Raw genomic sequence first — 25,162 nt, 5'->3', positions numbered from 1 at the left:
TCTGGGGAGCATTCTAGTTCACTCTCTTGTTCTTCATCCAAGACCTAAAGCAAGACTGTGCCTGCCCATTTCCTTGGTCACCTCCTAACTCTCTGCCAACCGTATTCTCTGGGGCTGGACTGAACACTGAGGAGTCACCTCTGCCCCAGTCCCCATCCAGAACCTCTCCTGGATGTGACCTTATCTCAGAACTCTTGAATCTCTTTCCCCCCATTCATGGGTGAACACAGAACACATCCAGAGAAACATATCACATTGCTAAGACAGCTTTCTCTCAGCGAAAAGGGGATGGTGGCGCTCTGGTTTGTTCCTGTTCCACAATGGACACCTCTTGTACTGTTCAGCAGACAGTTTATTGGAGCAGCCATCAGATATGGAAACATCTGAAAAGATCCTTGATGGAGACAGCAGAAGGACTGGTTAAGAATTCTTTATCTGTTGCATGGAATACATGTTGCTGTTACCTAAAGCATTGGTTTTTCCAGTAGTCATGTTCAGATGTGAGAGTGTACCATAAAGAAGGCTGAGCACCAAGGAGTTGATGCTTTCTAACTGTGGTGCTGGAGAAGAACTGGAGGGTCCCTTGGACTGCAAGGAGATCAAACCAGTCCATCCTAAAGGAAATCAACCCTGAATATTCGTTGGAAGGACTGATGCTGAAGCTGAAGCTCCAATACTTTGGCCAGCTGATGTGAACAGCAGACTCACTGGAAAAGACACTGATTCTGGGAAGGACTGAGGGCAAGAGGAGAAGGAGGTGACAAAGGATGAGATGGCTGGATGACTTCACTGACTCAATGGACATGCATTTGAGCAAACTCCAGAAGATAGTGAAGGACAAAGAAGCCTGCCATGCTGCAGTTCATGGGGTCACAAAGAGTTGGACAATACTTGGTGACTGAAGAAGAAGAACAGCAACAAAGCATCAGTGGGGAAGCAGACCTTAGCAACGACACAGCAGGGTTAAAGGGCGCCGCCCCCCAAGGTCTGCTCACCCTGGGACCAGGAGGGTTTCCCCTGGCTTCAGAACAGGCTCTCTGAACTCCTCTTCTGATGCTGAAGGTGCCAGTCTTCCACTACACTGTTTAGGGACTGAAGTGTACATTAATCTGGGCCTTCATTACATCTTATAGCTTATGTGTAGATAACAGATGTCCATCTCTATATATAAAATAGAAAAATAGCAAGTTCCTACTGTATATCACAGGGAAGTGTTTCAATGCCTTGTAAGAATCTATAATGGAAAAGAATCTGAAAAAGAATATATATCTGAATCACTTTACTCTACAACAGAGACTAACACAAGATTGCAAATTAATTATGCTTCAAGCATAATTGACAGCTACATGCAAAAGAATCGAGCTGGATTAATCTCTCATGCCATGAGCAAAAATAAATTCAAAATAGAGTAAAGACTTAAGTGTAAGACCTAAAACCATAAAACTTCTAGTAGAGAACATAGGCAGTATGCTCTTTAACTTCGATACTAGTAATACATATTTTGGGAGGATATGACTCCTCAGACAAGAGAAATAAAAGTAAAATAAACAAATGGACTTTATCAAACTAAAATCTTTTGATCAGCAAAGAAAATTACAAGCAAAAGGGAAAAGCCACTTACCGAATGGAAGAAGATATTTGCACATGACATATCTAATAATAGGCTAATATCCAAAGTACACGAAGAATTCATACAAGTCAACCACCACAAACATGATTAAAAATGGGCAGAAGACTCAAACAGACATTTTTCCAGAGAAGACATACAGAAGGCAAACAGGTACGTAAAAAGAAGCTTCACGTCACTAATCATCAGAGAGATGCAGATCAGATCATAAGGAACTGTTGCTTCACACCTGTCAGAATGACTATTATCAAAAAGACGATCAATAACAAGTACTGGCAAGGATGCAGAAAACAGGGAACGCTAGGGCACTGTTGGTGTCAACGTAAATTGGGAGAGCCACTATGGAAAACACTACAGAGATTCTCAAAAAGGTGAAAAAAGGACTACCATATGATCCAGAAATTCTACTGCTGGGTATTCATACAAAGAAATGGAAATCACTAATTAGAAAAGCTATATACACCCATATGTTTGTTGTACTGCTGCTTACAATAGCCAAGACATATTGGCTATTGAATATTACTCAGCCATAAGATAGAAAGAAATCTTGTCATCTTGTCTAGGTCCATGGATGGACCTAGTGAAGTAAAACAGAGAAAGACAAATACTGTATGATTTCACTTACACGTGGGAAAAAAGACAAAGCAAATGAGCAACCATGGAAAGAAGAACCTGGCAGGCTACCATCAATTGGGTCACAAAGAGTTGGCCACAACTGAGCGACTGAGCACAAAACAATCAACATGATGGTGGTCAGACCACTGATGACCAACTTCAAGACCACTGTCAGAGCTGACTGTGCTGTTTCTACACAGAGGCCCTTCCCTCTGTCAATAAAAGCTCTTGCCCCGGATTGTCCAAGGAGGGAAGAAGTGTTTGGACAGGACTCACCTCTCTGCACCCCCATCCCGGGAACATTCATCCAGCAAACTTTCACATCCACCAGTCTTGCTTCTTTATTGTCTTTTGAGCTGCAAGCAACCGGACTCCACTTTGCTTGCACTTCTAGTGAACACCCTCAGGCAAAACCCCTGAAGGATAAATTCACAGCTCAAGTTCCTGCTCCTACTCCGCTGGAGAAAACTGCACAACAGTTACACTGATGACTTACAAAAGGGCCACCACTGCCTGTTAATCCTGTTGCACACCCTCAACCCTGCCTCTCACTCCTCTCAGAGATCACTGGAAGCCTTTACTGCACTCCTGGAGGCACTTTAACAATGTGTCTCACCACAGACGGTGAGGAGGAGAATGAGAGGTGGAAATCATCAGAAAGACCAGTACATCCTGAAGCACCTGGAATTAAGTTGTTGTTGTTGTTTTTTAATGTGTTCCGGGTAGCATGAGTGGTAAAGAACCCGCCTGACAATGCCGGAGACCAAAGAGATGGGGGTTCCATCCCTGGGGTGGGAAGATCACCTGGAGGAGGTCATGGTGACCCACTCCAATATTCTTGCCTGGAGAATCCCACGGAGCCTGGTGGGGGCCACAGTCCTTAGGGTCACTCAGAGTTGGACACCAAAGAGACTTAGCACACACATTGCTTAAGGCAGCAGTACACACCAGATAAAATGGCTTCCGGTTAGCGCAGTTGATGTCCCCAGTGAACACCATATTGGGCATGATCAGCCATGGATAATCCATCACAAAGTCTCCTCTGAGCAGCCACACGGATCCAGAGGCAAGAATCTCCCCTAGCAACACCTCTTTCTGAAGAAGCTCAGAGGCCATACGTGCATAAGGAGTGAAAGCAACCTGGCAGATATACTTCAGGCCCAGAGGGTAGAGCATGTTCTTGACCCCTTGGAAGAATGTCATGCAGTCTGGATTCGTTGTTAATATCCTAGCAACACATGAGAAAGGGTTTGGGCATGCTGTGCCCTCAACATCTAAGCCGCAGGGAACAGACACAAAAATAAATACACATCGGGAATGGACAGGTACTTAGCCAGCACTGCCCCACAGGAATAGGCTCCGCCGTCCCTGGGATTCTTCAGGCAAGAACACTGGAGTGGGTTGCCATTTCCTTCTCCAATGCATGAAAGTGAAAAGTGAAAGTGAAGTCGCTCAGTCATGTCTGACTCCTAGCGACCCCAATGACTGCAGCCTACCAGACTCCTCCATCCTTGGGATTTGCCAGGCAAGAGTACTGGAGTGGGTTGTCATTGCCTTCTCCAACAGGGATAAATAGGGTCTGTTAAAACCACATGAAAGGAATTGGCATTCAGGTCCTTGTTAAACAGCAGCCCTTTACAAGACCTTTAAAAGAGCAAAGACACATTTTCAAAGCTGCCATAGTTTCCAACAACATCGTTACAAAATGTACTCCTTCAAAACTCAGAATAAAATGGCCCTACATGAGGAAATCAAATTCATTCTGGGTATACAGAATGGTATAGCTTTTCGTGATGAAAAAGTCCTCTGCTTTGATTTGCACATTGACCTCCAGAGATAATGCTTGGTGACCTCTGGCATGGAGCTCTTACATGGCCTCCCACATGCTGAGCCAGTGGCTGCCCTCCATGGGAACCACCAGCACCTTCCCAGCCTCAGCCCATCACCCAACGCACAGACAGAGCAGGAGTCCAGCCAGTGCCTGCTGCTGAAGCTGCAGTCCCAGGGCCATCTCCACACAAGCCAGACTGTCTGGTCTGTGCCATCTGTATTTGTTGCCTTTATCTTATCACCAAGTCACTTAGGCAAAATGGCATGTCATTGGAAGGCAGTGTGCCCTCCTTACATTAATCATTACAGGATAAGTCCATGCCTGGGTTTCATCACCTCTGATTTCACCCAGGGAATGGTTACCCTTCTTATCTTGGAAAAACTCTTCTGACCTGCTCCCAATGGGGAGCATTCTAGTTCACTCTCTTGTTCTTCATCCAATTTCCAAAGCAAGACTGCCTGCGCATTCCCTTGGTTGCCTCCTACCTCTCTGCTAACCCTGTTCTCTGGGGCTGGACTGAACTCTGAGGAGTCACCTCTGCCCCATTCCCACCCAGAACCTCTGCTGCATATGACCTTATTTGAGAACTCGTTAAACTCTTTCCCTCCATCATGGGTGAATACGGAGCACATCCAGGGAAACATATAAGATCACAAGAACAGCCCTCTCTCAACAGGCTGAGTCAGGATGGTGGCTCCCTGGTTTGTTCCTGTTCCATACTGGACACCTCTTGCACTCCCCAGAGAGGGTCTGTTGGAGCAGCTGCCTGATATGGAAACATCTGGAAGGATCCTTGAGGACAACAGCAGAAGGGCTGCTTGAGAATTCTTTATCTGCCTCGTGGAATAGAACTTCCTGTTATCTAAATCATCAGTGGGCAAGGCAGCTCTTTGTAATGACAGTGGGGTTCAGAGGATGCCAGGCTAGACCCATGCCTCCATGCAGGCTCTCTGAATCCTCCTCTGATGCAAACCCCACTAGGCTTCCGCTGCTCTGTGTAGGGATGAAGTGAGCATTATTCTGGATCTTTATTACATCTATAGTTTATGTTCAGGACTTCCCAGATGGTGCAGTGGTAAAGAATTCTCCTACAAATGCAGGAAACACAAGACATGTGGATTCAATCCCTAGGTTGGATATAGGAAGATCCCCTAGAGTAGGAAATGGTAACCCATACTAGTATGCTTGCCTGGAAAATTCCACAGACAGAAGAGTCTACACAAACTGTACAATAAAGGTCTTAATGACCCAGATATCCACGAAGGTGTGGTCACTCACCAAAGCCAGACATCACTGAGTGTGAAGTCAAGAGGGCCTTAGGAAGCATTACTACAAAAAAAAAAAAAAAAAAAAGCCAGTGGAGGTGAAACAATTCCAGCTGAGCTATTTAAAATCCTAAAATTGAGGCTGTTAAAGTGCTGTACTCAATACACCAGCATATTTGGAAAACTCAGCAGTAGCAACAGGACTAGAAAAGGACAGTTTTCATTCTCATTTCAAAGAATGGCAATGTCAAAGAATGTTCCAACTACTGGACAATTGGGCTCACTTCACGTGCTAGCAAGGTAATGTTCAAAATTCTTCAAGCTAGGTTTCAACAATACATGAACCGTGAACTTCCAGATGTTCAAACTGGTTTTAGAAAAGACAGAGGAACCAGAGATCAGGTTTCCAACATCCACTGGATCATCAAAAAATCAAGAGAGTTCCAGAAAAACATCTATTTCTGCTTTATTGACTATGCCAAAGCCTTTGACTGTGTGGATCGCAATAAACTGTGGAAAATTCTGAAAGAGATGGGAATACCAGATCACCTGACCTGCCTCCTGAGAAATGTGTGTAGCTCAAGAAGCAGCAGTTAGAACTGGACATGAAACAACAGACTGGTTCTAAATAGGAAAAGGAGTATGTCAAGGCTGTATATTGTCACCCTGCTTATTTAACTTATATGCAGAGTACATGATGAGAAATGCTGGACTCGAAGAAGCACAAGCTGGAATCAAAATTGCTGGGAGAAATATCAATAACCTCAGATATGCAGATGACACCACCCTTATGGCAGAAGGTGAAGAAGAACTAAAGACACTCTTGATGAAAGTGAAAGAGGAGAGTGAAAAAGTTGACTTAAACTCAACATTCAGAAAACAAAGATCATGGCATCCGGTCCCATCACTTCATGGCAAATAGATGGAGAAACAGTGGAAATAGTAGCAGACTTTATTTTTGGGCTCCAAAATCACTTCAGATGATGACTGCAGCCATGAAATTAAAGATGCTTACTCCTTGGGAGAAAAGTTATGACCAACCTAGACTGCATATTAAAAAGCAGAGACTTTGCCAACAAAGGTCTATCTAGTCAAGGCTCTGGTTTTTCCAATGGTCATGTATGGATGTGGGAGTTGGACTATAAAGAAAGCTGAGCACTGAAGAACTGATGCTTTTGAACTGTGATGCTGGAGAAGACTCTTGAGAGTCTCTTGGACTGCAAGGAGATCCAACCAGTCCATCCTAAAGGAGATCAGCCCTGAGTGTTCTTTGGAAGGATTGATGTTGAAGCTGAAATTCCAATACTTTGGCCACCTGATGCGAAGAGGTGACTCATTTGAAAAGACCCTGATGCTGGGAAAGATTGAAGGCAGGAGAAGGGGACAAGAGAGGATGAGATGGTTGAATGGCATCACCGACTCAATGGACATGAGTTTGGGTGAACCCCAGGAGTTGGTGATGGACAGGGAGGTCTGGCTTGCTGCAGTTCATGGGGTCGCAAAGAGTCGGACATGACTGAGCGACTGAACTGAACTGAGGCTTCAACACTATGTGAACCAAAAACTCCAGATGTGTAAGCTGAATTTAGAAAAGGTAGAAGAACAAGAAATCCAATTGCCAACATCTGTTGGATCATAGAGAAAGCAAGAGAACTCCAGAAAAACATCTATTTCTGCTTCATTGACTATGTGAAAGCCTTTGACTGGATCACAACAAACTGGAAAATTCTAAAAGAGATGGGAATACTAAACCACGTTACCTGCCTCCCAAGAAACCTGTATGCAGTTCAAGAAGCAACAGTTAGAACTGGACATGGAACAACAGACCTGCTCCAAATTGGGAAAGGAATACATCAAGGCAGTATAATGTCACCCTGCTTATTTAACTTAGATGAAAGCACATCATGCAAAATGCAAAGGCTGTATGAATCACAAGCTAGAATCAAGATTTTCAGGAGCAATATCAACAACCTCAGATATGCAGATGATACCACTCTAATGGCAGAAAACAAAGAATACAAAAGAGCCTCTTGATGAGAGTTAAAGAAGACAATGAAAAAGCTGGCTTAAAACTCAACATTCATACAACTAAGACCATGGCATCCAGTCCCATCACTTCATGGCAAATAAACAGCGAAAAATTGGAAACAGTGACAGGTGTTATTTTCTTGCATTCCAAAACCATTGTGGACGTTGACTACAGCTTCAAAAATAAAAGACACATGTTCCCTGGAAGAAAAGCTATGACAAAACTAAACAGAGTATTAAAAAGCAGAGACATTACTTTGCCAACAAAATTCAACAGAGTCAAGCTATAATTTTTCCAGTAGTCATGTACGGATGTGAGTGCTGGAGCATAAAGAAGACTAAGCACCGAAGAATTGATTGTGCTGGAGAAGACTCTTGAGAGTCCATTGGACTGCATGGAGATCAAACCAATCGATCCTAAAGAAAATCAATCCTGAAAATTCAATGGAAGGACTGAGCTGAAGCTGAAGCTCCAATAGTTTAGCCACCTGAGGTGAACACCTGACTCATCGGAAAAGACTACTGATGCTGGGCAAGATGGAAAGCAGGAGAAGGGGACGACAGAAGATAAGATGATTGGATGGCATCACCAAGTCAATGAACATGATTTTAGCAAACTCCATTGGATAGTGAAGGGCAGGGAAGCCTGCTGTGCTGAAGTCCATGGAGTAACTTAGCAATGGAACAATAGCAACAATTCAGGATTAATATAAGAAGACTCTGAAACGACAAGGAATGCAGTAGCTCCCACCAGGGAAATGTGAGGTGTGATGACTGGGCTGGGGTAGGCGTGGTGATGAGGTCAAACCCTTCCTCTTTGACACTCAGTTTTCTTCATTACTGTGCCCTCTGCCACTGTGTTCATAGGCTCAGTTTTTCCTCCTCTCCAGCTCCCACCACTAGCCTTTTATGACCTCAGTATCCCAAGTTGATAATCCATCTGGCATGCATCTAACTATGTACCTCCCCGCCTCCCCTCTAAACCCCAACTCCTGGTCAGAAGATTTCTGGTCAGCACAGCTCCATCTCTGAAAAGTTGGACTCAATTATTTCTTTCTCTGATGAGAGAGAGCCCAACTTCTGTCTGCAGTATTGTCTCACTTCCACTTAATTTATTCAACCTCTCTGAAACTTCTGCTTCCTTTCAGTGTTTAGATTTCCAGCAACCACACCTGAGATCTTTCCAAGACAAAATCATGATAAACTATCAGGACAATAAATGCAGTTTGCCAGTTCTTTCCTTTTCCTATTGAACACCCTCAAGCAAAACCCATGATGGATGGATTCACAGCTCAAGCTCTTGGCTCCTACTAGATTGAGAAAACTGCATGACCATCACAACAGTGCCTTTACAAAAAGGCAGTCATAGTTGACCCACACAATTCTTTCTCAGGCCAAATATGGACCCTCAACCCTGCCTCTCAATCCTCTCAAAGATCATCACAAACTTACACTACCCTCCTGGAGCAGTTTAACAATTTATCTCACCAAAGAGTGTTTGAAGGAGAATGAGAGGTAGAAATCTTTAGAAAGATCAGTAGATAAGTAAGCACATGCAAGTAGGCTGTTTTTTAAAAGTATGTTCCACTTGGCAATTCCATGTCAGTCTGGTGATTAGGACCCACCATTTCACTGCAACGGCCTAAGGTTGCAATATGGTGAAAAAGTTTTCTAAATTTTTTTGTGAAAAGATTGTGCTCCCCTGGGAGCACTGATTGAACCACAGCAGCAGTACACACCTGAGATAACGGTTTCCTGTTGGCACAGTTGATGCCCCCAATGAACACCATGTTGGGCATGATCGGCCGCGGGTAGTCCATCACAAAGTATCCTCTGAACAGCCACACGGATCCAGAGGCAAGAATCTCCCCCAGCGACACCTCTCTCTGAAGAAGCTCAGAGGCCATACGTTCATAAGGAGTGAGAGAAACCAGGCAAATGTACTTCAGGCCCAGAGGGTAGAGCATGTTCTTGACCCTTTGGAAGAATGTCATGTGGTCTGGATTCACTGTGAATAACCAAGGAACATATGAGAAAGGGTTTGGGCATGCTGTGCCTTCAGCATCTAAGTCACAGGGAACAGAACGCAAGAATGGACAGGTACTTAGCCAGCACTGCCCCACAGGGGTAAATAGGGTCTGTTAAAACCACATCAAAGGAACTGGCATTCAGGTCTCTGATCAGGTCCTTGTTATACAACAGTGCCTCACAAGACCTTGCAAAGAGCAAAGACACAGTTTTCAAAGATGCTATAGTTTCCAGAAACATTGTTATAAAATGTACTTTTTTAAAAAGTAGACACACATGAGTCTTCACAAAGGAATCAAATTTGTCCTGTGTGTAGGGAACGGTGTAGGTTTTTGTGGTGGAAAATGTCCTCTTCCTTGATGTGCAATTTCACCTCCGGAGCAACGACCACTGCTTGGTGACCCCTGGCGTGGAGCTCCCACACGGCCTCCCGCATGCTGAGCCAGTGGCTGCCCTCTTTGGGGACCACCAGCACCTTCCCAGCCTCGGCCCATCGCCCGACGCACACACAGAGCAGGAGTCCAGCCAGCACCTGCCGCCGAAGCTGCAGTCCCAGGGCCATCTCCACACAAACCAGAAGCTACTGAGTCTCTGGTGGGGCTGTGCAGCCTATATTTGTTCCCTTATCTTATCTTATCATCAAATCACTTAAGCAAAATGGCATGTCATTGGAAGCCAGTGTGCCCTCTGAACATTAATCATTACAGGATAAGACTATGCCTGTGTTTCATCACCTCTGATTTCACCCAGGGAAAGATTATACCCCCTTACCTTGGAAAATCTCCTCTGACTCTGTTGCTGTCTCTGGAGAACATTCTAGTTCCCTCTCTTGTTCATCGAAGACCCAAAGCAAGACTGCGCCTGCCCATTCCCTTGGTTGCCTCCTACCTCTCTGCTAACCTCGTTCCCTGGGACTGGCCTGAACGCTGAGCAGTCACCTCTGCCCTGTTTTCTTGTGTTCCAAAATCACTGCAGATGGTGACTGCAGCCAGGAAATTAAGGACGCTTGGTCCTTGGAAGAAAAGTTATGACAAACCTAGACAGCATATTCAAAAGTAGACGCATTAATTTGTCGACAAAGGTCCATCTAGTCAAAGCTATGGTTTTTCCAGTAGTCATATATGGATGTGAGAGTTGGACCATAAAGATGGCTGAGCACCAGAGAATTGATGCTTTTCAACAGTGGTGTCGGAGTAGGCTCGTGAGAGTTTCTTGTACTGCAAGTAGATCAAACCAGTCAATCCTAGAGGAAATCAGTTCTGAATGTTCATTGGAAAGACTAATGCTGAAGCTGAAGCTCCAATACTTTGTCCACTTGAAAAGCCAACTCATTGGAAAAGACCCCGATGCTGGGAAAGGTTGAGGGCAGGAGGAGAAGGGGGCGACAGAGGATGAGATGGTTGGATGGCATCACCGCCTCAATGGACATGAATTTGAGCACACTCCAGCAGGTGGTGAAGAACAGGGGAGCCTGGTGTGCTGCTGTCCATGGAGTCCCAAAGATTTGGTCACAACTGAGCAACAAATGGCTGATTCCTGTGGAGGTATGGCAGAAACCACCCAATATTGTAAAGCAACTATCCTCCAATTAAAAATAAAATAAAAAATTTTTTAAACTACAGTGAAAAGTCACCTCACACCATTAGGATGACTATCATAAAAATAAAAGCCAACACCCAGAAAACAAGTCTTGAAGAGGATGTGGAGAAATTGGAACCCTGGCGTACTGTTGGTGGGAGTGTGAAATGGTGCAGCCACTGTTGAAAATATATCCAGCCCCTCAAAAAATAAATAATAGAAATACCAAATGATCCAGCCATTCCTCTTCTGGGTATATACCCAAAAGAATTGAAAGCATGGTCTCAAGAGGTATTTGTACAACCAGGTTCATAGCAGCATTATTCACAACAGCAGAAGGTAAAAGCAACCCATGTTCATTGGCAGATGAATAGACAAGCCAAATGTGCTCTGTCTGTAAAATGGAATACTATGCAGTTTTTAAAAAGAAGGAAATTCTGACTACCTTGTTGAACCTAGAGGAAAGGAAAGTAAAAGTCGCTCAGTAGTGTCTGACTCTCTGGGACCCCATGGACTATACAGTCCATGGAATTCTCCAGGCCAGAATTCTGAAGTGGGTAGCCTTTCCCTTCTCCAGGGGATCTTCCCAACCCAGGGATCAAACCCAGGTCTCCCGCATTGCAGGTGGATTCTTTACCAGCTGAGCCACCAGGGAAGCCCAAGAGTGCTGGAGTGGGTAGCCTATCCCTTCTCCAGGGGATCTTCCCTACCCAGGAATCGAACCGAAGTCTCCTGCACTGCAGGCAGATTCTTTACCAGCTGAGCTACCTGGGAACCTAGATGGTATGATGCTAAATGAAATAAGGCAATATCAAAAAGATAATAACTGTATGACTTCACTAATACGAGGTACACAGAGCAGTCAAACTCATAGAGAACAAAAAGGAAAATGGTGGCAGCTAGACACTATGGAATGGAGGAAAATGGGGAGATGTTGTTTAAGGGGTACATAGCTTCAGTTTTTCAAGATGAAGAGTTCAGGAGACTGGTTGCTTAACAGTGTGAGTGTAATTCACTCTATTAAACTATATACTTAAAGTGGCTAAGACGTTAAATCCTATGTTAGGGATACTTTTCCAAAATTAAACAATGTTGAAAAGTAAATTTTATGAAGAAAACACAGCAGTCATAAACCTGTGTGCAACAATCTAGCAGGTATATGTCTAAAATGAAAACAAAAATTCCAAATGCAAATTGAGAAAAATCTGGTGAAATGGGAAAATATTTTCAGAAATCGTTTTCAGAATTAGGCACACTGAGCTTTTTTTAACATAAATATTGAAAATATACATCTTAAGGTCTACCTATGGAACATATACACATGTGTGTTTGTTGATGTGGTCAAATTCATCATCTTTGACACAGTTCTCAGCATCACTGCCCCCACCTTCCCTGCATTCATAGGCTCAGTTTTACCTCCTTCCAGCTCCCACCACTAGCCTTTGATGACCTCAGTGTCCCAAGCTGGACCTGTCTGACATGCCATTCAATTCTGTATGCCCCCACATTTTTCTCCAGACTCCAACTCCCGGTCAGAAGACTTGTCAGCACAGCTCCATCTTGAAAACTTGGACGCAGTTACTTCTTTCTCTGATCAGAGACCCTTACTTCTCTCTCTGACATGGTCTCACTTCCCTGAATCACTCAGATGAACAGTTCAAGTTCTCTGTTCCTATTCAGATTGAGAGCGTCATACAACTGTTACAACAGTACCTTTGCAAGAGGAGAGCCATGGTGGAATCACACCATTGCTTGTCAACCCTATTACGGACCCTTACCTCTGCCTCTCAGGCCTCTCAAATACCATTACAAGCATTTTCTACATGACTGGAAGTACTTTAACAATTTATCTCACCAAAGACTGTTAGAAGGAGAATGAGAGGTGGAAGTCTTGAGAAAGGTCAATACGTAATTAAGCACCTAGAAATAAGTTTGTTTGTTTTTAAACATGTTCTACTTGGGAATACTCTGGCAATCAGGTATTCAGGACTGCACACCATCACTGCCAAGGGCCCAGGTTCAATCCTTGGTTAGGAAACTAGGATCCAATACACAATGTGACTTGACCAAAGATTATTTTTTTATTTTTTTAATTAAAAACATGTGTTCCACTGGGAACACTGATTGAACAAAAGCAGCAGTACACACCTGAGATAACGGTTTCCTGTTGGCACAGTTGATGCCCCCAGTGAACACCGTGTTGGGCATGATTGGCCGTGGGTAGTCCACCACAAAGTCTCCTCTGAACAGCCACATGGTTCCAGAGGCAAGAACCTCCCCCAGCAACACCTCTCTCTGAAGAAGCTCAGAGGCCATACGTGCATAAGGAGTGAAAGCAACATGGCAAATGTGCTTCTGGGCCAGAGGGTAGAGCATGTTCTTGACTCTTTGGAAGAGTGTCATGTGGTCTGAATTCCTTGTTAACAACCTGGGAACATATGAGAAAGGGTTTGGGCATGCTGTGCCCTCAACATCTAAGCCACAGGGAATGTAACGCAAAAAGGACACAGCAGGAATGGACAGGTACTTAGCCAGCACTGCCCTGCAGGGGTAAACAGGGTCCGTTAAAACTGCATTTGGCCACCTGATGCGAAGAACTGACCCATTGGAAAAGACCCTGATGCTGGGAAAGATTGAAGGTGGGAGGAGAAGGGGATGACAGAGGATGAGATGGTTGGATGGCACCACCAACACGATGGACATGAATTTGAGTAAGCTCCGGGAGTGATGGACAGGGAAGCCTGGCATGCTGCAGTCCATGGGGTTGCAGAGTCAGACATGACTGAGTGACTGAACTGAACTAATAGTTTATGTTCCGATTTTTCTCCAAGGTCAGTTACAGACCTAAGTCCTGATAAGGACAGATTCCCCCAGATCAGAGGTTCTCCAGAATTTGCGGGACCAGTTTGAGGTGGGGCCTGTGGAACTGTTTATGTCTTGGGCCAGTGAGGCCTGCCCTGCTATGGAGACAGATGTCCACGTGTACTCAGCAGGATGTGACATCTCCGTGTCCCATCTACCCTGGGGATGATGGGGTAGGGCTTCCAGGGCTGCCCAGCTCTCCCTTGAAATGAGCACCCTCTTCTGTATCCATGGCTTCTGCAAAAGTGACATCCTGCCCTCAGCCACACGACCTGCCAGGCTGACACTTTCTTTTGGAAGAAAGTTTTCCCCCACTTGGGATCCATGTTGATAACACATTTCACCACTGAGAAAATGCATGCACACCAATATGCCTCCTGGATCACACAGGCTGCCACTGTGCCGGGGATGTTTGCCTTAACCATCTTTGGAGGCCTTGAGTCCAGGTTCCAGGATCTCCCACATCAATATCTATGCTCTCTTTTTCTGTATCTTCATTCTGTCCCAGTAACATAATGGTATGTTTTACACTATGCTCAGTTTCAGTCCTCTATTCCCTGTATACTCCTATCATTTCTGTCCCCCATTAACTTCTATAAACAGCCATGAAGCATTTCTTGAGAGTGCAGGATCAAGGCTGCTCATGTCCTACCTTCAGGTAGAAAGGCATGTGAGAGAAGGAAGGAGGATAGCTGGAAAGGTGGGACTTCACGTTTGTTGCTGCTGAAGCTACTATCACTGTCATCAGCAAGAGAAGCTACTGGTTCAGTTTCTTTTCACCGGAGAATCTAGTGGCTCCCTATCTGGTAGCAGAAACAGCATAGCCCAGTCTGTTCCCCTTCATTCTGCTAAGAACTCACTGGCCCCTGTTAATCGTCTGGTTCTGATTGCAGTGGACACCTGTTTGCAAGTATCTGATCAATGTTCTGGCTTCCCTCACTGTATTAGCTGCCCTGTGTTTGCCACTGAACCTAACACGGATGAGTGAGTGAGTGAGTGAAAGTCGCTCAGTTGTGTCCGACTCTTTGCGACCCCATGGACTATACAATCCATGGAATTCTCTAGGCCAGAATACTGGAGTGGCTAGCCTTTCCCTTCTCCAGGGGATCTTCCCAACCCAGGGATCGAACCCAGGTCTCCTGCATTGCAGGTGGATTCTTTACCAGCTCAGCCACAAGGAAAGCCCTAACACAGATACCACAGTTCACTTAGGGGATTGGAAATGGTGGTGGTGTTTTCTCTGCTATAGGTAGGGATATAAATCTAGACTAGGATAAAATAAATGAAGAAGTATGCAACATCATGCATGGGAAGATTAACACTCTAACACTCTTGATTTTGCCCCATGGCATCCGGTCCCATCACTTCATGGGAAATAGATGGGAAAACAGTGGAAACAGTGTCAGACTTTATTTTCGGGGGCTCCAAAATCACTGCAGATGGTGATTGCAGCCATGAAATTAAAAGACGCTTACTCCTTGGAAGAAAAGTTATGACCAACCTAGATAGTATATTCAAAAGCAGAGACATTACTTTGCCAACTAAGGTCTGTCTAGTCAAGGCTATGGTTTTTCCTGTGGTCATGTATGGATGTGAGAGCTGGACTGTGAAGAAGGCTGAGTGCCGAAGAATTGATGCTTTTGAACTGTGGTGTTGGAGAAGGCTCTTGAGAGTCCCTTGGACTGCAAGGAGATCCAACCAGTCCATTCTGAAGGAGATCAACCCTGGGATTTCTTTGGAAGGAATGAGGCTAAAGCTGAAGCTCCAGTACTTTGGCCACCTCATGCGAAGAGTTGACTCATTGGAAAAGACTCTGATGCTGGGAGGGATTGGGGGCAGGAGAAGAAGGGGACGACCGAGGATGAGATGGCTGGATGGCATCACGGACTCGATGGACATGAGTCTGAGTGAACTCCGGGAGGTGGTGATGGACAGGGAAGCCTGGCGTGCTGTGATTCATGGGGTCACAAAGAGTCGGACACGACTGACCGACTGAACTGAACTGAACTAAGCTACACATGTAGTGACAGACCAAGTACAATGTCACTGGGGTTTGTAATATTAAAAAAAAAATTTTTTTTTCAACTCACCTAGAAGCATGTGTGGCTTCTGATAGGAGTAGTTCCTATCAGACCAATACTACCAAACATATGTGTCATCCAATGTTTGAATAAATTTTTCAAGTTAAAAGAGATAGACTTCATATATATGGTAAGTTATTTTTGGCAAATTGCAAAGAATATTCAATAGAGAAGGTCTTTTCAACAAATGGTGCTTGGAAAACTAGATGTCTGAATGTAAACAATGAATTTGGACACTTACAAATGACATATAAAAGTTGAACTCAAAATGGATCAAAGACATAAATGTAAGACCAAACACTATAAAACTCTTAGACAAAGACATATGACAAAAGTTCACCATCTTGTATTTGGTGAAGCTTTCTTTAAAATTACAACAAAGCATAGCTAATAAAAAAATAACACATTGGACTTTGAAAATTTTTAAGTGCATGTATTAAAAGATATTATCAACAGAGTACAAAGGCAAACCATAGAATAGAAGAAAATATTTACAAATCATATATCTGATAAGGGATTAATATATCCCAAATATATAGAGAACTCCTATAACTCAGCAATAACAGAAAGACTTGATTCAAAAATGGACAAAGGACTTAGACATTTCTTGAGAGAATATGTGCAAATGACTAATGAGCAATGAAAAGATGCTCAATATCATTAATCATTAAGGAAATCAGATATCACCTTACACCATTAGGAAACAGATCATTTAAAAAAAAAACAGAAAACAGGTCTTGAAGAAAATGTGGAAAAATTATAACCCTCATGTACTGGGAAAGTTATGGTGATGGGAATGTAAATGGCGTAGGACTTGTACATCAGTGTGATGTACAAGTGTAACATGCAATGTGTAATGCACAATGTAATGTACATCCCATCTGTGTAATGTTGATGGGAATGTAAAGGGTGCAGCCACTGTGGAAATAGTATGGCAGCTCCTCAAAAAATTAAAAACAGAAATACCAGGTGATCCATCCATTCCACTTCTAGGTATACACAGAAAAAAAAATTGAAAAAAGTCTCAAAAAGGTATTTGTACATCCATATTCATAGCAGCATTATGCACAACTATAGAAGGGAAAGCAACCCATTTCATTGGCAGATAAATGGATAACAAATTTGGTCTAGCTATACAATGGAATATTATTTGGGCTTAAAAAGGAAGGAAATTCTGACAGCATGATTGAACCTAGAGGACAAGATACTAACGGAAATATGTCAGTATCAAAAATGAAAATATTGTATGACTCCACTAATATGAGGTACCTAGAGTAGTCAAATTTATAGGGACAGGAAGTAAAATGGTGGACTATGGACTATGGAGTGGGGGAAACTGCAGAGATGTTGTTTAAGGGGTATACAGTTCCAGTTTTTCAAGATGAAGAGTTCTGGAGACTGGTTGTACAACAATATGACTGTAATTAATACTACTAAACTGTACACTTGGAAATGGTTAACATGGCAAATCTTATGTTAGAGGTATTTTATCACAATTTAACATTGTTAAAAAGCAAATTTTATGAGGAAAACAGCAGTCATAAACCTCTGTGCAACAATCTAGCAGCTATATGTTTAAAGGAAAAACTATTAAAAATTCCAAAAGCAAATAGAGCAAAATTCAGTTAAATAAAGATGTATTTTAAGACATCATTTTCAAAATTGGGTACATTGAGCTTTCTTTAATAAAAAAATTGAAAATGTACATCTTTGGGCTTATCTATGAAACATCTGTGTGTGTCTGTGTGTGTGTCTGTGTGTGTGTGTGTGTGTGTGCATGCACACGCTAAGTCGCTTCACTTGTGTCTGACTCTTTGCAACCCCATAGACTGTAGCCTGCCAGGCTTCTCTGTCCACGGGATTCTTCAGGCAAGAATACTGGGGTGAGTTGCTGTGGCCTCCTCCAAAGCATCTTCCCTCCCAGGGATGGAACATTTACAAATGTTGATCATAGGCTGTCTGACATAGTAGCCACTAACTTCACTTGACTATTGAGCACTTGAAATGTGGATAGTCCAAAGTGATAGGTACTGTATGTATAAAAGACATTAATTTTGAGAGGTTACTATGATTTTTTTAATGTAAAATCCCTCATTAATAATTTTATTTGGAGAATGAGTCTAAGATGTCAGACTGGGATGACCTTGAACTCACTTCCTCCCATAGACACACCAATATTACAATTAATAGAGCAAATTTTGATAAGAAAGACCTGAAGGCCGGCAGAAAAGGTCTTCTACAACAAAATATATAAATAAGAAACCACAACATGATGTGTGGGAGTGGAGGAGGCACAGTATAATCAAAACCAATACACCTGGGCAGATGATCCACATACAGAGGATAATTGTAATTGCTGAGGCTCTCCCTGAGGAGTGAAGCCTATGATCCCACACTGAGCCTCCCAGCTTGGGGTCCAGAACCAGGAAGAAGAGCGCCCAGAACACTGGGCGTGGAAAGCCACTGGGGCTTGCTTTTACTTTCAGGAGAGCCAAGGAACTATAAGATACAGAGACTCCACTTTCAAAGGGTGCACACAAAATCTCACACACTCTAGGACCCAGGGAATAAACAATATTCTGAAAGGAGCCTGGATCAGACCCACCTGCTGATTTAGAAGAGCATCCCAGAGAGGCAGAAGGCAAATAGAGATCATCCTGGGGATATAGATACTGACTGCAGCCTTTTTGGGGAGCTACATTTTACCCCAAAACACTGCACTGGCAAGTGCCACTTTTGAATCATACCTATGGCATATTAGCCTTAGGACCCAGCCCCACCCATCAGCCTGTCAATACCAGTACTATGTTGCCTCAAGTATAGGAGATAGTTGAGTGGAGATACAAACTGATTCACTAACAGGATAACTGTCTTAAGACTTGCTGAGATCCCAGCTACCTGGGACATGGACTCATCACCAGAAGTCCCAGGACCTGGCCCTGTCCTCCAGGGGGCCCAGGGTGTGGAATCATCTACTAGTGCACTAGCATCAGCCCAGGGAACCCTGGGCCACAGTCCACCCTCCAGCATGCTGATACCGGGTCCAGCCCCCAGGCCTATAGCAAGACACTCCGGGACACAGAAACCAGTGTGTCACCATTAGATATATATATAGACAGATACAGCCACAACATAGGAGCACCTGAATACAAAACGCAAGTATTAACAGACATAAAAAGAGAAGTTGACAGAAAACAACCACATTAGTGTACTTTAAAATTCCACATACATTAATAGACACATCTGCTGCTGCTGTTAAGTCGCTTCAGTCGTGCCCGACTCTGTGCAACCCCATAGGCAGCAGCCCACCAGGCTCCCCCATCCCTGGGATTCTCCAGGCAAGAATACTGGAGTGGGTTGCCATTTCCTTCTCCAACGCATGAAAGTGAAAAGTGAAAGTGAAGTCGCTCAGTCGTGTCCGACTCTTTGTGGTCCCATGGACTGCAGCCCACCAGGCTCCTCCATCCATGGGATTTTCCAGGCAAGAGTACTGGAGTGGGGTGCCATTGCCTTCTCCAAATAGACACATCATTCAGATAGAAAATCAGTAAGGGAACACTGGCCTTAAACAACACTTTAGATCACTTAGATTTAATCAATATACATAGACCATTCCATCCAAAAGCAGCAGTATACACATTCTTTTCAAGGGAACATGGAATGTCCCCCAGGATAGATCGCATGTAAGGCCACAAAATAAGTCACAGCAAATTTAGGAAAACTGAGATCATATCAAGCACATTTTCCAGCCATGATGTTATGAAACCAAAATTTAACTACAAAGAAAAAACTGCAAAAACACAAACACATGGAGGCTAACCAATGTACAACAAACAACCAATGGGTCACTGAAAAAATCAAAAAGGAAATTAAGAATACTTGGAAACAAATGAAAATGAAAACTCAATAATCCAAAATCTCTGGGAAACAACAAAAGCAGTTCTAAGATGGAGGGTTATAGCAATACAAGTGTACATCCAGAAATAAGAGAAATCTCAAATAAATAACCTAACCTTATACCAAAAGTAAATAAAAGAATATATGAAATCCAAGACAATATACAGAAAAAAATACAAATAAGAGCTGAAATATAAAAGCTAAATGAAATGAAGAACTATTTTTTTTTAAAAAAAAATAGAGAAAATTGATACACCTAAATTTTCTGAAACTTCATCCAGATTTATCTGGAGAAAAAGAGAGACAGTCAAAATAAATCAAATCAGAAATGAAACAGAGAAGGCACAACCAACACCACAAAAATGTAAAGGATCATAAGATCTTATTGCGAACAACAATAAACCAAAAAATGAACAAGTAGCAGACATGGACAGATTCCTAGAAATGCACAATCTCCCAAAGCTGAACCAGGAAGAAATAGAAAATAGCAACAGTCTAATTATTGTAATGGAGTTCAGTTAGTATAAAAAGATTCAACAAAAAATGAAAAACAACAAAAACATTGAGACCAAAAGTCGTGAAAGTTAATATAAATTCACTGCATGTGACATAGATGAGCAAAATCATGATTAACTCGGTGGATTAAGAAGCAACTGCCCCCAAGAGTCTTATTTCAATTAAACCCAAATATTCAGGGTTAGCATAAGAAGACTCTGAAACTATGAGGAAAGCAGTAATTCCCATAATGGAAGCTTGGGGTCAGGTGGACTGGGCTGGGGTAAGTTTGATGATGTGGTCAGAATGCTTCCTCTTTGAGACTCAGTTCTCAGCATCAAGTCGCCACCATCACTGTGCTCTTAGGCTCAGCTTTACCTCCCCTCCACCCCCACCACTAGCCTTGGAGGACCCCAGGGTCCCATTTGAAGATCTACATGACATGCAATCCAACACTATATGACACCACGTTTTTCTCCAGACACCAACACCTAGTCAGAAGACTTCCGGTCAGCACAGCTCCATCTCTGAAAAGCTGAGTCTATCACTCCTTTCGCCGATCACAGAGAGCCCAAATTCTCTATCTAGCATTGTCCCACTTCCACTTAATTTATCTGACCTCTCTGAAACTTCTGTTTCCTTTGGGTGTCAGGTCTCCTGTGATCACACCTCAATCTCTTCCAAGACAAAACTGCTAAGGATTATCAGTCAATAAATGCAGGTGGCCAGTTCTCTCACCCTTCAGTTGAACACCTCAATGAAAAATCCCTGATGGGTGGATTCACACCTCAAGTTCTCTGCTTCTACTCATCTGGATAAAATTTCACACAGTTATAACAGTACCTTTACAAAGGACAATCATGGTTGAGCCACACCATTTCTTATCAACCTATTATTGCCATTACCTCTGCCTCTCATTCCTCTCAAAGACTATTATAAACTTTTACTACACTACTGGACATACTTTAACAACTTCTCTCACCAAAGACTGCTAGAAGGAGCTTGAAAGTTAGAAATCTTTAGAAAGATCAGTAGATAAGAAAGAACCTGGAAGTAAGTTGTTTTAAAAATATATATATTTCACTAGGGAATTCTCTGGTGGCCCAGTGGTTTGGATTCCAAGCATTCACTGCCAAGGGCTTGAGTTCAATCCCTGGTGGGTGAACTAGAATCCCACAAGATGCGTGGCAAGGCATAAAAATTTTTCTTAATTCTTTCATTAAAAATAATATGTTCCACTTGAAACACTGATTGAATAAAGGCAGCAGTACACACCTGAGATAACGGTTTCCTGTTGCCACAGTTGATGCCCCCAATGAACACCATGTTGGGCATGATCGGCCGCGGGTAGTCCATCACAAAGTCTCCTCTGAACAGCCACACGGATGCAGAGCCAAAAATCTCCCCCAGTGACACGTCTCTCTGAAGCAGCTCAGAGGCCATACGTGCATAAGGAGTGAAAGAAAAATGGCAAAAGTACTTCAGGGCCAGAGGGTAGAGCATGTTCTTGACCCTCTGGAAGAATGTCATGTGGTCTGAATTCCTTGTTAACAACGTAGGAACATAAGAGAAAGGGTTTGGGCACGCTGTGCCCTCAGTATCTAAGTCACAGGGAAGGAAACGCAAGAAAAACACAGCAGGAATGGACAGGTACTTAGCCAGCACTGCCCCACATGGGTAAACAGGGTCCGTTAAAACCACATCGAAGGAACTGGCATTCAGGTCTCTGATCAGGTCCTTGTTATGCAACAGTGCCTCACAAGACCTTGCAAAGACCACAGATGCATTTTTTGTAGCTTCAGCAGTTTTCCAAAACAGTGTTAGAAAATTCACTCTTTCAAAAAACAGAGTAAATCGGCCCATCATGAAGTAATTAAAGTCGTCCTGGGTGTAAGGAACGGCGTAGGTTTTCTTGATGAAAAAGTCCTCTGCCTTGACGCGCACATTGACCTCTGGAGCAACGACCACTGCTTGATGACCTCTGGCGTGGAGCTCCCGCACGGCCTCCCGCATGCTGAGCCAGTGGCTGCCCTCCATGGGGGCCACCAGCACCTTCCCAGCCTCGGCCCATCGCCCGACGCACACACAGAGCAGGAGTCCAGCCAGCACCTGCCACCAAAGCTGCAGTCCCAGGGCCATCTCCGCACAAACCAGAAGCTACTGAGTCTCTGGTAGGGCTGTGCTGCCTATATTTGTCCCCTTATCTTTATTTTATCATCAAGTCACTTAAGCAAATTCCATGTCATTGGAAGGCAGTGTGCCCTCTATACATTAATCATTATAAGGTAAGTCTATGCCTTTTTTTCATCACCTCTGCTTACACCTTGTGGGAAAGATCTCTCCGCCTTATCTTGGAAAAACTCCGATGACTCTGCTGCTTGCTCTGGGAGGCATTCTAGTTCACTCGCTCGCTCTTCATCCAAGACCCAGAGCAAGGCTGTGTCAGCAGGATCCCTTGGTCACCTCCGACCTCTCTGCTAATCAAGTTCTGTTGGGCTGGACTGAACTCTAAGCAGTTACCTGCGCCCCAACCCCCACCCAGATCCTCTGCTGATTTTGACCTTATCTGAGAACTCTTTAAACTCTTTTACCCCAATTCACTGGTGAATTTGGAGCACATCCAGGGAAATACATGATATTCCTAAGACAGCTTTCTCTCAGTAGGGAGGGGACACTGGCTGTCAATTTTTCTCCTGGTCCACTCTGGGACACCTACTGCAATGTTCGGGGGAGAGTCTTTTGATTGGAGCAGATGTCACATATAGAAACATCTGCAGTAGAATGGCTGTTGGACAATTCTGTATCTACTTCATGGAATAAGAGTGACTGTAATCTAAAGTATCAGTGGGCTTAGCAATGACAATAACCCTTAGCAATGACACACTGGATTCAGAGAGGGCCAGCCCCCAATGTCAGCTCACCCTAGGACAGGAGCGAGCACTCTCCTGGCCTCAAAGAAGGCTCTCTGGATTTCTCTTATGATGCGGATGGTGCCAATCTTCCACTACTCTACTTAGGAACTGGAGTGTACATGAATCTGGGCCCCTGGTACACCGTATACTCTGAGTTCAGATTTTCCTCCGAGGTCATTTACAGATCTAAGTCCTAATAAGGACAGATTCTTCAGCACTGAGGGGCTCCTGAATTTGTGGGAGCCTTCTCAGGTGGGGCCTGTGCAACAGATTGTATCTTGGGCCCATGAGGTAGCCCTGCTACAGAGACTGATGCCCACGTGGACATCTCCTTATCCTGTCCACCCTGGGGATGATCAGGGCGGGCTCCCTGCGCTGCCCAGTGCTCTCTCTCACTGAGCACCCTCTTGTGCATATGTCAGTTCAGATCAGTTCAGTCACTCAGTCGTGTCCAGCTCTTTGCGACCCCATGAACCACAGCACACCAGGCCTCCCTGTCCATTACCAACTCCGGAGTCCACCCAAACCCATGTCCATTGAGTTGGTGGTGCCATCCAACCATCTCATTCTCTGTCATCACCTTCTCGTGCCTTCAGTCTTTCCCAGCATCAGGGTCTTTTCAAATGAGTCAGCTCTTCGCATCAGGTGGCCAAAGTATTGGAGTTTCAGATTCAGCATCAGTCCTTCCAATGAATATTCAGGACTGATTTTCTTTAGGATTGACTGGTTGGATCTCCTAGCTGTCCAAGGGACTCTCAAGAGTCTTCTCCAACACCACAGTTGAGAAGCATCAATTCGTCAGTGCTCAGTTTTCTTTATGGTACAACTCTCTCATCCATACATGACTAGTCCAAATACCATAGCTTTGACTAGACAGACCTTTGTTGACAAAGTAATGTCTCTGCTTTTTAATATGCTGTCTAGGTTGATCATAGCTTTTCTTCCAAGAAGTAAGCGTCTTTTAATTTCATGGCTGCAGTCACCGTCTGCAGTGATTTTGGAGCCCCCCAAAATAAAGTTTCTCACTGTTTCCACTGTTTCCCCATCCATTTGCCATGAAGTGATGGGGCTAGATGCCATGATCTTAGTTTTCTGAATGTTGACCTTTAAGCCAACTTTTTCACTCTCTTCTTTCATTTTCATCAAGAGGCTCTTCAGTTCCTCTGTTTTCTATCATAAGGGTGGTGTCATCTGCATATCTTAGGTTCTTGATATTTCTCCCGGCAATCTTGATTCTAGCTTGTGCTTCATCCAGCCCAGCATTTCTCATGATGTACTCTGCACCTAAGTTAAATGAGCAGGGTGACAATATACAGCCTTGACGTACTCCTTTCCCGATTTGGAACCAGTCTGTTGTCCCATGTTCAGTCCTAACTATTGCTTCTTGACCTGCATACAGATTTCTCAAGAGGCAGGTCAGGTGGTCTGGTATTCCCATCTCTTGAAGAGTTTTCCATAGTTTATTGTGATCCACACAGTCAAAGTCTTTGGCATAGTCAATAAAGCAGAAATAGATGTTTTTCTGGAACTCTCTTGCTTTTTCAATGATCCAGCAGATGTTGGCAATTTGATCTCTGGTTCCTCTGCCTTTTCTAAAATCAGCTTGAACATCTGGAAGTTCACGGTTCACGTAATGTTGAAGCCTGGCTTGGAGAATTTTAAGCATTACTTTGCTAGCGTGTGAGATGAATGCAATTGTGCGTTAGTTTGAGCATTCTTTGGCATTGCCTTTCTTTGGAATTGGAATGAAAACTGACCTTTTCCAGTCCTGTGGCCACTGCTGAGTTTTCCAAATTTGTTGTCATATTGAATGCAGCACTTTCACAGCATCATCTTTCAGGGTTTGAAATAGCTCAACTGGAATTCCATCGCTTCCACTAGCTTTGTTCGTAGTGATGCTTCCTAAGGCCCACTTGACTTCACATTCCAGAATGTCTGGCTCT

The 25,162-nt window shown here is 43.7% G+C and overlaps 2 protein-coding genes and 2 pseudogenes across 3 annotated transcripts in view; all 4 read right to left on the bottom strand.

Annotated features, from left to right (window-relative positions):
- Positions 1–25,162, bottom strand: part of LOC138073027 (UDP-glucuronosyltransferase 1A1-like) — a 141,487-nt gene that overhangs the window by 40,489 nt on the left and 75,836 nt on the right. The gene's annotated exons all lie outside the window — the stretch shown is intronic.
- On the bottom strand, positions 964–4,253 carry LOC138073691 (UDP-glucuronosyltransferase 1A3-like; annotated as a pseudogene).
- LOC138073685 (UDP-glucuronosyltransferase 1A3-like) lies at positions 7,794–9,956 on the bottom strand (annotated as a pseudogene).
- On the bottom strand, positions 12,630–22,446 carry LOC138073680 (UDP-glucuronosyltransferase 1A3-like). Its single transcript, XM_068965529.1, has 3 exons — positions 21,583–22,446; positions 13,121–13,267; positions 12,630–12,644 (listed from the first exon to the last, which is right to left on the bottom strand). The coding sequence occupies exons 1-3, from the start codon at positions 22,444–22,446 to the stop codon at positions 12,630–12,632; spliced, it is 1,026 nt and encodes a 341-aa protein (XP_068821630.1).

This window comes from Capricornis sumatraensis, chromosome 2 (genome assembly GCF_032405125.1).
Source record: "Capricornis sumatraensis isolate serow.1 chromosome 2, serow.2, whole genome shotgun sequence".
NCBI lineage: Eukaryota > Metazoa > Chordata > Mammalia > Artiodactyla > Bovidae > Capricornis > Capricornis sumatraensis.
The sequence above is the reverse complement of the archived record's forward strand: the minus strand, read 5'-3'. Positions and strand labels throughout refer to the sequence as shown.